Source organism: Chenopodium quinoa, unplaced genomic scaffold, assembly GCF_001683475.1.
Source record: "Chenopodium quinoa cultivar QQ74 unplaced genomic scaffold, ASM168347v1, whole genome shotgun sequence".
Taxonomy (NCBI): domain Eukaryota; kingdom Viridiplantae; phylum Streptophyta; class Magnoliopsida; order Caryophyllales; family Amaranthaceae; genus Chenopodium; species Chenopodium quinoa.
The window spans coordinates 1,887,888-1,903,222 of NW_018743175.1; the positions used below are offsets into that span (position 1 = coordinate 1,887,888).

The 15,335-nt window shown below is 35.0% G+C and overlaps 2 protein-coding genes across 2 annotated transcripts; one reads left to right on the top strand and one right to left on the bottom strand.

The window, feature by feature from the left end:
• Positions 1–4,329: 4,329 nt before the first annotated feature.
• LOC110732821 (histone-lysine N-methyltransferase, H3 lysine-9 specific SUVH5-like) lies at positions 4,330–5,391 on the bottom strand. The gene is made up of 2 exons (XM_021912825.1): positions 4,758–5,391; positions 4,330–4,694 (listed from the first exon to the last, which is right to left on the bottom strand). The coding sequence occupies exons 1-2, from the start codon at positions 5,389–5,391 to the stop codon at positions 4,330–4,332; spliced, it is 999 nt and encodes a 332-aa protein (XP_021768517.1).
• A 904-nt stretch (positions 5,392–6,295) lies between these two features.
• On the top strand, positions 6,296–8,416 carry LOC110732822 (protein STRICTOSIDINE SYNTHASE-LIKE 10-like). Its single transcript, XM_021912826.1, has 4 exons — positions 6,296–6,410; positions 6,946–7,198; positions 7,623–7,889; positions 7,981–8,416. The coding sequence occupies exons 1-4, from the start codon at positions 6,296–6,298 to the stop codon at positions 8,414–8,416; spliced, it is 1,071 nt and encodes a 356-aa protein (XP_021768518.1).
• Positions 8,417–15,335: the final 6,919 nt, after the last annotated feature.

Sequence of the window (15,335 nt, forward strand, 5' to 3'; positions counted from 1 at the left end):
AGATTGCATTTAAGTTGAGTAACAAGCCGAATAAAGCCTAAAACTTTTGGAGCAAGCTGCCAAGATATGATACATTAATACCTTAGGCTCAAGCTCAGCTCATTAACACACTTTAATTCTTATAGCTTCTGCATTAGATGTAATCGTAAGCTGGGTTAGACTATCGTTCGACTAGACAGGGCCAAACCGACTAATGACCAGTTTTGATACTCAACAAGTCTAATGCAAGATTTGCAACTATTGCCTTGCTGAAAACTCCCTTTGTGCCTATTGTCTGCAGTATTGCCTAGCCAGCCTGTGACAAGATTAGGTTGTCTATATAATGCCTCATTTAGGAGCTGTGTACTTGTAATAATGTACTTCCTCGTCATTGTTACATTACTAGTTCAAATTAGCACTATCAACATGACTATTAGTCAAGGCCGAGGAAGTACTGGCTGTGAAATTTGTTGTTATGCCAAGAATAAATTTCAACATTTTACTGAAGATTCTAAACTGAGGTCCTTCTAGGCACCAACTCAAGTGCTAAGATTAGGCATTAAAGCTCAGACCTTAGAACTGTTAGAAGACTATGAATCTTGTTGATGTATTTGAGAAGTTGAGCCATCTATTCTGATGTCCTGAAAATGCAGAAAATGAAATTACATAGGGATATATAATTGGGCATACTTGCAGCCTGTCAAATAATCAAGACAACCTCGTTTTGTAAGGTTCAGACTCCTTCATTAGAAAAACTATGCTGATATATCCACACTTCTTCTGGTATAGCGTTTAGGGAATGAACACGCTTGCACCTCAAACAAACTGAAGCATTGTCTCAATAACACAAGATCAACTAATTATATACTTTGTGTTAGTATAAGTTAATCAATCACATTTTGGTCCCAGGTCTGTAAGAAACAACCTCTCTACAGTCATAAAAATCATAATTCTGCATTCTCTGGGCTATATATCCTTACCCTGATCTAGACAAGGGCCAAAACTGTAGTTCTTAGAAAAATGTATAGCCACTTTCCCTGCTTTTTTTTTTTAATCTCAGAGCAAACATTTAACGGATCATCCACCTATATAAATTGCAATAAATCAAAGCATGATGAGGCCTAGAAATTGCTAGAATGGGTACCATCACAGGCTCCCTTAATCTGTTAACCACAGTAGCATAAAACACATTGAAAGGTTAGAAAATTTGTCTCCGATTGACGATATTGCGTTACAAATCGTATATCACAAGCAAATATAATCACACAAACATACAATCAAATCCTTGAAAACCTGCTAAACAACACAAATTTGTAGAAATTTTCCACAACCAGTAAGCATATGTCCATAGATGATACAAAACTAACCATATGTCCGTATATAATACTATTACATTAGCCTATAGCCCTATATAACTCTATACATATATAATCCTACTAATGTATCAAGATCCTACACTTAGCTTATACACACAATTAATTTGGGGTATGTAATACAAAGTTTAAAAGTATAAGTCGAATACTGTATACCAATCACCATATTTTCTGCCAGCATATATCAGTCTGAAACGTACATCCCATATCTTGCTGTAAATTTCAAGCAACTTTGAACTTATACCAAGGAACAGCAGGCTGCCCAGGACACCTCTTTAGCTTAAACTCGAAAATAAAATTCTTGTAAGGTCCTATCTTCTTTTCATAGCTCACAACCTTATACAATCCATCATAGATGTAAGCAATCGGATCGTATCTCCCATCCCTAAACTTAGCTCCAACCCTAAGCCCCCTCACGACACGAACATCGTTCTTGGCGATCATGCTATTCTTCATAGCAAGATTACCACTAACAAGCCTCTGATCCTTAGGACAAACTCCCTCCTTGTTCCTAGCAATGCCGCCTTCCCCAGTATAAGTGATCACCTGAGAATCATCCATTTTATCAAAATACCCTTCTTTAGCCACTACACAAGTAACAAGAGACTTCCCTTTATACTCCATGTAATCAATCCCATGTTGAATTCTGCCGTGTAGTCCTACAATAGTCAGTTCAACCCGGTACTCGAATCGATCCCCAACCTCAACACCTGGTACGGAACCTATGACTTTGCTTGAAGAAATTTGGATTTTCCCCTGTTTTAATAACTCTTCCTTAGCTTTGAAATCAATCCTCCTTATATCCTTTATGGAAACCGAAACTCGGGATCTTGAGATTTCCTTGCATTTCGCTCTGAACATTGAAAGAGTTCTCAAAATTCTCACCCTCTCTCCTCCATCTTCCTTCCTGTTTAACGGGGTTTTCTTCAAATCCTCATCAGAAAACAGAAATGCCTTGCGTTTAAAGCTACCAGCAGCTTTTTTATGAATAATATTATTATCATCTCTGTAATTCATTGTTGAAGATTGAATGGTTTTCTTAACACTTTCTGTAGAATGTGGTTTGGTTTTGATAGCAGAGACTTTGCGCCACCATTTATATGATTCAGGAATTTCAAACGATGGCAATTTGACGAAGGGTCGGCTCTTTGAGGAACCACAACTGAGGTCAAAGTCAGATTTCATGGCAGAAAATTTCAGAGAAAAACAGAGGAGAAGATCAATATTAATTTTAGGTGACTTACTGTGGGGTGGAGTGGGAGTGATAATGATTGAAAATTAAAGAGGGAAAAATGTACTGAGAATGTACTGAACTGATGAGTTTGCTACTGGTGTGAGGTTGAGAAATGGAGCCATGAAAAATAACTATGTAAATTTTAAGAAAGTAAATAAAAGAAAATAATTGTTCTACCATGTTCATGATACAACCGATTGTACCATGTACATTCGACACAAGGAAGGTGGTGTTATCACTATGGCTGTTACTCGTCCAAATGTACATTACAAATTTGGCTATGTTATCTCCACTACAGAATGCATATGTTTGAAGCTATGTACTCTCTCACCACCCAATTACCAATGCGTACAAACATGAAACATATTATGATTTAGTGGAATAGTGGTAAATTCTAGTATGCAGAATTCTATATAAAGGTATAATGCATGATAAGTGAAAAGTTTAGCATCATCTGTCTTAGTACAATAGTACTTGTTAAGAATCAGTAATATCTTTGTCAACGAATTTGTATGCATACAATAACAGACAGCTGAAAGTTCATATCAGTGCACCCAAAACATTTATCAGTCGATACGTCTGTGTAGGCAAGAATGTGTGGAAGTGATATAGGGGATATGTAGGAAAGAATTAAAATGCACATTAATGCACAGTCCATGACAGAGGAATGATCCAGCAAATAACAGTGCAAACTACTCACAGAACGATTAGCAATGAAAGTATGAAACTACTTGAACAAATGAATAAATATGCAGTGTGCATTTTAAGGATTATAGAGATACCATGAAGGTAAATTCAAACTTAATTCTGTGGAATAGAACAGATAAGGTAATTGGCTTATTGCTCACAAACAAGAGGATGGTGTACTGTAGGTTATTCGAAAATTACCAGATACTATAAACACTCACAGTTACTGCATCAACTTTTTACAGCACAACCACTTGGCTACTTTAGTTGATAGTGCCAATATTGGCTCTCTTTAGCACTGCAAATCATGGGCTCAATCTCAAGCCTTATTAATGCTTTCACGCGAGTCATGTGCTGAAGAATAAAGGGTTAGGCTATGTTTAGATCAATCGCCTTCAGAATTACAGGTCTTAAGTAAACAACCTCTCTACAAGCACAGCAAATAAAGCTGCATCCGCATACAGTATGTAGGTGGAGCACTGAAGCATCAAACTATCAATCACACTATTTTTCATGCTTTTTCAACAGAACATTCAATAGATCATCCATCCGAACAGAATAGCAAAGAGTACCATTACATGATTATAGGTTCACATCCTCAGCAATATTGTTAACCAGAGAAGCCGAACCCTAACCATAACCGTCTATGATACATAATAACAATACCAATTAAGCCACCCTCTGAATGGTTAGTAACTGCAGCCCCAATTAGTAATCAAGCTGCAAATCACAGAACCATTCATAATAGAATCAATGTAGAACATGCACAATGCATCAAACTCGTAGAAAAAACCACTCACAACTCATAAGAATGAAAATTGTGCAAGATAACATTCAAGAACAGGATTTATTACATTTAGCCTAAAACCTCATTACAATTCAAAGTACTGCTCAAATCCCCCTATAACATGTATTATCAGCAAAATGCCTACACATTTACACATTGCATATTTGTAACCATACTCATCAGTTCTATATAGCTACTCAACTAGGAGTTAGAAAATTATATACCAATCATACTTAGCTGGTTAAAATCATCTCAAACCTCCACAAATTTCAAGCATTCTTGAACTTAAACCAAGGAACAACAGCCTGTCCAGGGCACCTCTTCAGCTTGAACTCGAAAACCATATTCTTACTCGGTCCGACCTTCTTCTCATAGCTCACAACTCTATACAACCCATCATAGATATAAGTCACTGTTTCATTCCTCCAATTCCCAAACTTAGCTGCAATCTTAAGCCCCCTTATGACACGAACCTCGGTTTTCGCAATCATACTGTTCTTCAATGCAAGATTGCCCCTAGTAAGCTTCTGATCAGTAAAGAAAACACCCTCCTTATTCTTAACAATGCCACCTTCACCCATATAAGTAATCACTTCATAATCACTCATTTTATCTGCATACCCTTCTTTAGCCACTACACAAGTAGCAAGTCACCTATTCAAATACTTCATGTAATCAATTCCATGTTGAACTCTACCATGAAGTCCAATAATATTGAGTTCAACTCGATACTCGAATTGATCTCCTACCTTAACACCAGGTACAGAACCCAGAATTTTGCTAGAACAAATTCTCAGTTTCCCTTCTTTTCTTAACGCTTCTTTAGCCCTAAAATCAATCCTATTTATCTTCTTCGAAATTGCATCTTTTGATTGTGAAATTTCCTTGCATTTTTCTCTAAACATCTTAAGAGTTGCTAAAACCCTCATTCTCTCTCCTTCATCTTCCTTCCCTAACAATGGCGATTTCTTCGATTTGTCATCACGTTTGGATTGAACATCAGAATCATCAACATTTTCCTTCACCTTCGAATTCCCAGTTTTAGTTTCCATTTTTGGAAAGTGGGTGTTCTTCGATTTCTCATCAGAAAACAGATTACATCTGGGTTTCTTTCCATCATACACATTTCCTTCAATCTTCAAATCTTCACCACTAAATTCCCTTATTAAAAATAGGGTTTTCTTAACTTTTTCAGAGAAGTTTGGCTTGCTCTTAGTTGCGGAAGCTTTGCGCCACCATGGAGAAGGAAACGACGACGTTTCAAAAAAGGTTTTCTTCACTGAGGAGGTTGCAGAGTCACAACCATCTGGAAAAACTCCATCAAATTGCATTGTTAAAAGATAAAACAGAGAGATGAAAACAGAGGAGGGAGAAAACCCAGAATAAAATGGAAGAAATTGTGTTGCGTAAAGAAAAGAGAGAGTTAAAAATGGTCAAAAGATGAAGTTTGAAGACAGAGAAAGCTTGAAGAATCAAATGAGAAAATACTCAGCAATTGACTGTGTGAGGAAGATGAAGAGAGAAAGTGAAAATGGATGAAAGCAAAAAAATTGGCATTAGTAGAAGGCGGTTCTTTTATTTTTGCTTTGTTGCGTTTTCATTTGTTCTTAGAAAATCCTTTTTAAATTTTACTTTTTTTAAAAAAAAAAAAATAAAGAATTAAACATAATTGGTTCTTGTATTAACTTACTAAGCAAGGAATATTAAATTTGTTATGAAGGTTAAGTTGGCTTGTACTAAAAACAATACACTCCGTGTAACTAGGGATGGCGGGTCAAGTAGGAGACCCGCCTCATTCCCGTTCTAATGGAGCAGGGATAGGCTTCGGTTTGGTGAGTCGTGAGGCGGGAATGGGGATAAAAACCATACCCGTCATTGGTGATGGGGCGGGGGTGGATTTTAGGTTGTACCTACCCTATCTTCGTTCCGCCCCACCTGCCCCATACCCATCTATGTATTTAAAAAAGATTATATACTTTTACGCTATTTTATATAAAAAAATAATATAAATAAAGTAGTAAATATAATATATTGTAATATACTTATATTAAAAATAAAAAAAAAATTATAATTGTAATATAAACAATGATTTTTTTTTTTATTGTAATCTAAATTATGTAGTGTCGTTGTATTTGGATGAGGGATTGTGGGTCTTGTGTGGGGATTAGGTGGGGGTGGATATTCAAGTGGGGGTAGGGCGGGGATGGTTTTAGAATTGGACCCGGTGGAGCGGAGATGGGGATGAATTTTGGACTCATTGCGGGGATGGGGATGAATTTTAGACCCGTTGCAGGGATAAAGATGGAAAAGCCAAAATCCGCCCCTCCCCACCCCGTTGACATCCTTGCGTGTAACATCTAAATTTGGGGAAATTGTAAACCTATGACAATATATAAAATTATAAAGTATTCGTATGTTACTAGTTTTTTATTAGTGCAAAAATTTAAACAATTTCAACATAAGATTAAACAAGAAGAATGCTAGTACAGATTAGTCCTAGAGGTGGTAGGAATAAGCTCGTATAAATATACATATGATAGATATTACAGAAAGATAATATTTGTCATAGATTTAGATATATTTTATATACGTTTTATACTTGTGATTCTAGGTTCTTTAATATGATAAGGGAAAAGAATAATAAGACTTGTAGCACTATATATATATATATATATATATATATATATATATATATATATATATATATATGGATCAATATTGCACACTTTGATTTAAGGAGTTTTTCTTCACATTACATTAGAGGACGACAATCACTAAATTATTTACCATTGTTTCTAATAATTCTTTCCAAGCAAAAAATCAGTAAACCATGCAAAAACTCGCAATCCTTTGTTTTTTGTTAATTTTCTTGAATAATTTCATAGTACAAGCTCAATCCCAATTTCCATATTTTCGAAGAGGACATATACCTGGAACTCAAATACCTAGATTTGAACGTCATCCACAGGGAAGACAATATCATCGTCTTCAACTCGGACTTGGTGCTACTGGAGCCGAATCTATTGCATTTGATTGTGAAGGCGATGGTCCGTATGTTGGAGTTTCGGATGGTAGAATACTCAAGTGGCAAGGTCATTCCGTTGGATGGACTGTTTTTGCAATAACCAATCCTAAGAGGTATTCTTATTTTTCGATATCATAATTTATAACTAACCAATATATCAAGTTTTGACTTTTATAATTTCACATTATATCAACTTTTCTTTCTTTGTCCACGTAGTGTCAGTTTAGGCAAAAAAATATTTTATTGAATTCGGATGTTGCTTGATTCAAGATGTATACAGGAGTATATAGTATGCTAGTATGAATCTATAATTATATTAGCACCAAACCCATAAAGAGTACCTTAAATTTATATAACGATGCCTCTGTATAGTGTCAAATTTTTAAGGGGTTTTTTTTTTTTTACAGTTAAAAAAATGTCAAAAAAGGTTTAATTTTTTTATTTATAAATAAACCGGTAACTAATACTAGTAAATTGATTTTTATTGTAGTCAATTCATATCTTAAATTTTAAAATAATGAATTTTGTATCTTGTAGATCAAATACATGTAATGGATTAAACGACTCCCCTGCCGAACAAAATTGCGGTAGACCTTTGGGATTGAAGTTCAACACAGCTACATGTGAACTATACATAACTGATTCTAGTGTTGGATTAGTTAAGCTGGATCGAAAGGGTGGTGTTGCTACCCCTATTGCAACCAGTGCTGAAGGAGTTACATTTCGGTTTCTAAATACTTTGGATATCGACTCCGAGACCGGTCATGTGTATTTTACCGATTCAAGTTTTCGTTATCATCGATGGTATATAATTGATTCGACTTATTTCAATTCACGTATATTGGAGTAACATGTTCTAGTTATCTAAGGGCTAACTCTTTTCTTTTTAATATAGGGAATTTCGGTCGATTAATAGAAGTGATCGAAGTGGAAGATTGCTAAGATATGATCCCAAGACCAAACGCGTAACTGTTCTACTACGAGGTCTTTCTTTCGCAAATGGGGTTGCATTGAGCAAGAACAAAGACTTTATTCTTGTTACAGAAACAACAACATATCAAGTGCAAAAGTATTGGCTTACCGGTCTTAAAGCTGGAACCGCCGAGCTATTTATCCAGCTTTCAGGACGACCAGATAACATCAACAGGAACACAAATGGTGATTTTTGGATTTCTCAGAACCCAACTAAACCAATCAAAGTTAACGAGTCCGGAACGATCCTAGAAAGTTTAGATACAGACATCATAGTTGATGCTAGCGACGTAACTGAGTTTCACAACAACTTGTGGATAGGTTCAGTTATTCAGAATTACATTATATACACTAGCTAAATTTTAGTCATAATTTTTCTATAATGATTTTGATGAACGTCTATTTTTTAAGGATATGAACGTTTATTTATTTGTTTAGTTTATTAAAGATGTTTGCTCCAATCATTTTTTATCTTATAAAACAGCAAAATACAAAATCAAAGCATTACAGAAAGATATACTTGATATGATTCTCAAAAACATTCCCAGAAGACATAGTGCACAAATAATATGCAGGCATTGAAATTTTCATCGATTGTAATGGAGAATATAAGAATGTCTAAAAAGTATTCTACCTGCATTTATTGGATGATCAACCGAAACAACATTGATGGTTCAGGGCCTGTAAAAATCCACCAGCAGTATCTGCAATTATGTAGACTTCACATACACCCTCTTCAGACATTTGATTGCACAACCAGCAGCTCATACATTCGAATGATTTTCAATCCTACATTCGAATGATTTTCAATCCTATTTGTCGAACTACTCTCCCCATATCTGCAGTGATGCAGGGAGAAGTTCAACAGCCAATAGGCTAATTATTGATGTGTAACAGATCAAGAACAAATAAAGCATGCTATATAAAATTAAGTCTTAAAACATTCATAGGATAAACTTTAAATGACAATCTTCTACATAAAGCATCAAAAGATTGATCTAACTGTGAGAAAAAAACCAGAAACAAAGAGTTATCAAAGGATCTAAACAGGACTAGGGTTTAAGGTCTTTAGCCAATTCGCACGCCAAACAGCATAACTGGTTCATGCAACTTGGGGATACAAGCACATCCAGTTTATCAAATAACCAGAAACAAAGATTTATCAAAGGATCTAAACAGGACTAGGGTTTAAGGTCTTTAGCCAATTCGCACGCCAAACAGCTTAACTGGTTCATGCAACTTGGGGATACAAGCACTTCCAGTTTCCTCGCTCCCAACACCACCAAGATTTTGTCTTTTGGCCAAAAACTGAGCATAATTCTGAGGATAAGTTCCATCTTTTATCATGAATATTATGGTTTCGAAAGAGTAGTTGCTTTGAAACTCACACTCATTAGTATCAAATGAAAAATTGAGTAACTTACGTCTACAAAGCTTCAGACAGGCTCTGTCATACGCAACAGCTGCATCAATTTCTCTTTCATAAGTTCCGAGCCAAGATCTCTTCCTTTGCACGCTGGTTAGAGCACCCCATTTTCCGTTGTACATTGGAACAACTCCTCTCAATCTTTTCAATTCCCCTTCCATGACTGCTGCTGATGAAAATAAAACCAAATAATTCTCGCTGAGAAACTTAATGTGATTAAAGGAAATAGGCTCCCCACTATTAAGACAAAAGGCTAAAGTAAGTTTTGGGACTTTATAGCTTACAGCAAAATATTTGCTGTTTTCTTAGGTTACATACAAAGACCCGCTCTACACGTAGTCAAGTACCACACAATTAGAGATCTTTAATTAAGGAAACAAATTATAGTGATTATACGGTTCTATCCAAGATTTTTACATGATCAAAGGTGCGCTGAAGAGTTGATAACATTGCAAAGATAAACTACTGAAAAATGAAAAATGCATTATAGGCTGTAGAAGCAGAACATTGGATTTTTATAATTTATTCTTGTTACAAATGATCTAACAACTAATGCCTAATTTGTCAGGGAAACTAATGGATAGTCAAATTAAAATTGAAATGAAGAATATTAACTAAAAGAAGTAATAAATTCATATGGACAAGGTGCTCGATTTGGAAAGGTACGCGTATGGGCCTCGAGTCAGGCCTTCTATTTTAGGAGTGAGCCCCTATCATAGAAGCCTAGGCACCTTGAGGGTTGGGGGAAGGAAATCTCACCCCTAAAATGTCCCTATTGAAACTTGCCCTATTAGTTTTGACCAAATGACCACAAGATAATAAAGCTAAACAGTTACCAAGTAGAACTTGGTTAGAGTACAAGGTGTATCTTCTTATAGACATGCCTCAGGTAAGCAACACATGCATTAAGGGTAAATTAGAAAATTAATTAATACTAGTAATAATGCTTATAATACATAAAATCACCATTACTTTCAGGTTCAGTCTTAACTCATATACAAATCCTATTATATTCCTGCAATCCTACTTCAATTTGTCTGATCAGACAAAGAAAAACTAGCAAAAAGAGGTCATCAGTCAAGTAAATAAGCTGACTAACACTATGTTACCAAATCCAATATTGCCCAATCTGAAAGTAAAGAAACAATTACAACAAAGAAGATTATCAAACAGCAACAAACAAGAAGGTTTAGTTGATGCAGTAGCAGTTGAGAAATTGCAAAAGGGATATTCCATTTCATAATAGCTAAATTCTTACCGCACTTTTCTGATCACACATCTCTAATCTTTGAGGTTTTGAACCATCTTTTCAAACCAGCTTTGAGCTCTTTGAATGTGATAGCATTACAATTACCAGTATCTATTGACATATAAACATTTCTGTTAAGCCAGCAATGTCATCCACTGACAAGCTTCCTGCCAAGGAACAAAAAATCATTTCCCCATTCTGTCTAAAAACATTCATATTATGTGATTAATAGCAGAAGAACATGAGCATGAACACAAAGAAGAATAAGTACACAATCTATTAGGTCTCGAGAAGTCCAGCTGTATGCATCCTTAACAATTCTTAATCATTCAGCCAGTATTCAGAAATAGGCTCCAGAAATTATCTTTTACATACTCATGGCACATCACATTAATTCACAAGCTAAGTCAACTCAAGCCCTCAACTGGTTTCCATAATCCACATTGTTATGTTTCGATTCTACTACAGAAAACTGAATTTATTAAGCTGTTTTCAAGCATTTAATAAGCATTTTACATAACTATCCCACATCATTAAAACTCAGCTAAAGACAGGTCACAGGGGTAAAGATAGACTATGGTGTACCATGAAGCTCATGCATAGCATTTCACACAACTAGATATAAGCAATATATTTTTCTATTGTATAGAAAGCAAAAGAATAGACCCTTCACATAGTTAAAACAAGATATACCTCATAGGCTCATACACAACAGAGGATGTGATAGACATAAACATGGATAGTTGTCAACAGAACAATTGTTTTGCTTTATTTTGTTTGTTTCAATTTTATTTTATTTTTTTATTGCTTCTTCATCATTACAGTTTAATGCAACTACTCGAGTTAATGCAGGAAGAATTGTTCTCATCATGGCTTACTTGCATATGTGGCGTTTAATAAATAAGATATCTTATTATATTCTCGTCAAATCCAAGGACTAGCATCTGCAAAATCCTCAATTCATAAATAAACCTTGAGAACCTTCTTCATGAATAGAGATCTGACCCACTGAAAACATGATCTACGCATCTTCATGATGATTTAACCATCTAGGTACATACTAGAAATAAGAGCATTCTAATACTGCATAGGATGTTTTTGCAAAGAAATTGTCCAAAAGGAAAGTATGCACGACAAACCAGTTAAGAGATAATCAAGCCTTCTATCATGTTTAAAAAGTAGAAACACTCATCCTCTTAAATAGAGTTTGTAAGTGCAGATGAGAAAAATTAGGCTAAGTTTCTGAGGACCAGCAAAAGTTTGTATGATTCTCTTATATAAGCTTTATTAGTTCCACGTGCCTATTCAAGTGCAGATGCAACCAAATGTCCACCAGTACTAAGTTTCAACATAAACATTGATGAGACATATTCGACGGAGTAAGACATTCGAAAGAGCCAAAGTAGATGTTTTACATCACCCTATTCGAAACCATCACTCATTATCTCTCATAAAAAAAACAAAAGTAATTTTACCTTCCGTCTAGATCAGCATAAAAGATCACAGCCAGCATAATTCCTGCTAATGCACAGCTCGCATTTGGCCCTATACTTCCCAGACCTTCATTACCTGTGAATTTATACAAGCAACAGCTATCTTGCAGAACCATTTCTGCCTCCCCTTCCTTTCCCTTACCCTCCAAGAAAGATATATATATAATCGAAAGAAATCCAATAAAATGAAGTACAGAAATGGATTCAAAGGTTTTGATCTTAAAAACAGAAGACATTGAAAATGAAGACTACAATAACAAAATGAAGGAGCACCGTGTTTTTTATCACTGGATAAACCATGAAGGGTCACATTTTCAGTATCTGCATAATCTAATAGCTTTAACACAGACCTGTATAGACTCCTACAAACTATATTAGCTTTAACAAGTGTGACAATATATCAAAATAATTACATGATTCTTAATAACAAACATTCTAGGCTAAAAATTAGAGTAACTAACACCTTTCAAGATGAAGCAATACTAGTCTGAATACACAAGCAGTGCACACCTTCCATTTGCACAGTTAGAAAGGCACAACCCAAAACCTCAAAACCAATACCTCCTACAATCTTGCCATGGAACTGCAGGCTGTCCATCACACCGTGCCAACTGAAACTCAAAGATCATATTCCCTTGTGGTCCTTTCTTTTTCTCCCATTTACCCACTTCATACAAACCATCATACACATACAACTTCTGACTATTACTCTTCTCAGATACAAGCCCTCTAATCACTCTAACAGGCCTTTTCTCCTTCCAGCTAGTCCACAAGGCGCGATTCCCACCCTTAAGCTCCTGATCGGGAGGAACCCCAACTTCATGGCGCTTAAGAACACCTCCTTCCCCAATATAAGTCAAGGCATTAGGATCATTCATCTTGTCTAAATGCCTCTCATTAGCAACAATACTCGTTGCTATTCGACCCCCATGCCACTCCATACTATCAATCTCTCCTTGAGTCTGTTTATGTAATCCAACAATCAACAACTCAATCCTATAATGAAACTTATCCCCAACGTCTACCCCGGGCACATTCCCAATCATCACAGCTGACCTATTCACAATCTTCCCTTCATTTTTCAACTCATTATATGCTGTTGTATCAACCCTCTTAATCCCCCTTCCACTCATTGAAATATCTTTACACCTCTTCCTAAACAAACTCAACATTTCAACCACTTTCTCCCTCTCACTCCCCCCAGAATTGTTCATAACTACCCCCTTCCCCTTAACCTTCTCAGCTTTCTTCAAGTCAACCCCTTTTTCTCTCTCCTTTGACCTCCCCTCACTAAAACTACTCAATACAGGTTTTTTCCCCTTTCCCATCAAATTCTGGACATTTCTAGAAACTTCTTTGTCACCCATTACTTGCTTACTTCTAACAGCACCAACAACACGCCTCCAATTACTCGAATCTCCACCAAATTGAGTGATTTTAGGAGCATTTGGACCACACCCAGGTGGGAAATCTCTTGTATAATGATGAACTGATTTCTTGTCAGATAAAATCATAAAGGGTAAATTTGCATTTCCACACCCACACCCAGGTGGGAAATTACGAGAAAATGTAACCCTAGAATTAAGATTATTACTATGTTTACTTCCATAATTCACAGTTTCCATGGTTAGGTTTTCACAAATCAAAAACAGGGGAAGTATGAAATTGCCTAAATGGGTATGATTCAAAGTAAAATGTAGGAAAAATACGACAAATTTAGAGTTAGTGGAGAGAGAAATTGGCTAAAATTGAAGAATTCCGGCAAAAAAAACGACGAATTATTTGAAAATTAAACTTACCAGTACAGTGGAAATGTGAGGGTGGCATTGAAAGAATAAATTCTGAAGATTTATGGGTTTTTGGGATTTCAAATTTTGTGGGGTTTAGAGTTTGTAATAAAAATTAAGGTTGTTGCAGAAGTATTTGATGGGGTGATGGAGAAAGAGACCTCCATTGACGAGAATTTTGAAAGCAAGAAGGCAAATATGGAGAAGAAGTACAGTAGACGCTGTGAATATTTCCAATTTTGTCTTTGTATAGTTGTACTAGACTTTTAAAAAAAAAAAAAAAAAAAACTCAAACTCTCAAGAAAATACAAATTTATTTTCGTGATAAACAAAAAAAATTGTTCATTTATTGGCATTTTTGTAAATAAGTAACAACATTTATTAAATTTGAATGTTTTGTTGATTTATTTACGAAAATGTTACTAGATAAACTATTTTTGTTTATCATGGAAATAAATTGGGCTCCCTGGAAGCTCTCCATAAAAAAAGTCAGAAGTTTTGGCTTATTTTATTTTTCAAATCCTTCCAAAAAAAAATCAAGTTTAAAGCACTCCATCAAAAAAAGTGGAATTTGTTATAATTTTTTTTGTTTGAATAATTTTACTTTTAACTGAAAAAATAGTTTTGCTAAAAAAAAATAAACTCTTCCGTCCTCCGGTCCTTTGTTGATTTTTCATTTTTCATTTTTAGTAAGGGAAAATAAAATATTACGGAGTATTTACAAGCTTAATTATGTTCATCTTATACGGAGTGTTTTTTTTTTTTTTGTATTACTAGGTAATCAACAATTATAAACAAGCTAAGTCCATGAAAAAAAAAAAGTTTAGATAAGTTCAACTTAAGTATGTGCTACTACTCACTCAATTATAAACTCATTAAGTTTTAAGAAGTTCACCTAAAATTGAATAAACACAAATGAGTGGAAATCGGATAATTAGTAATAGAATGGTCGCATATAAATTATTAGAATATGCAAATAGTTTTATGCATTGCAGGATTAAAAATAATATTCCCTCTATTTTTTTAAGTGTATCACTTTAACTTTTACATTATTCTTATACTAACCTTGACTAAGCATAACTAAGAGGTTACAATGATGAACAAATGGGATCACCAGGATTGCATGACTAGATGGATGAGAGTTACTCAAATGGAAAAAACGAGGCTACCCAACAAATAAAGCTATTCTTTTACTCCGTAAGAGTTAAAACAAAAAAAGAGATATAATTTGAATGAACAATAAACTTTAATTTATTTAATTGGGGTTATTTGTATAAGGAAAAATTCATGGCAATAATCCGACCTTTAGCCCATTTTTTTTTA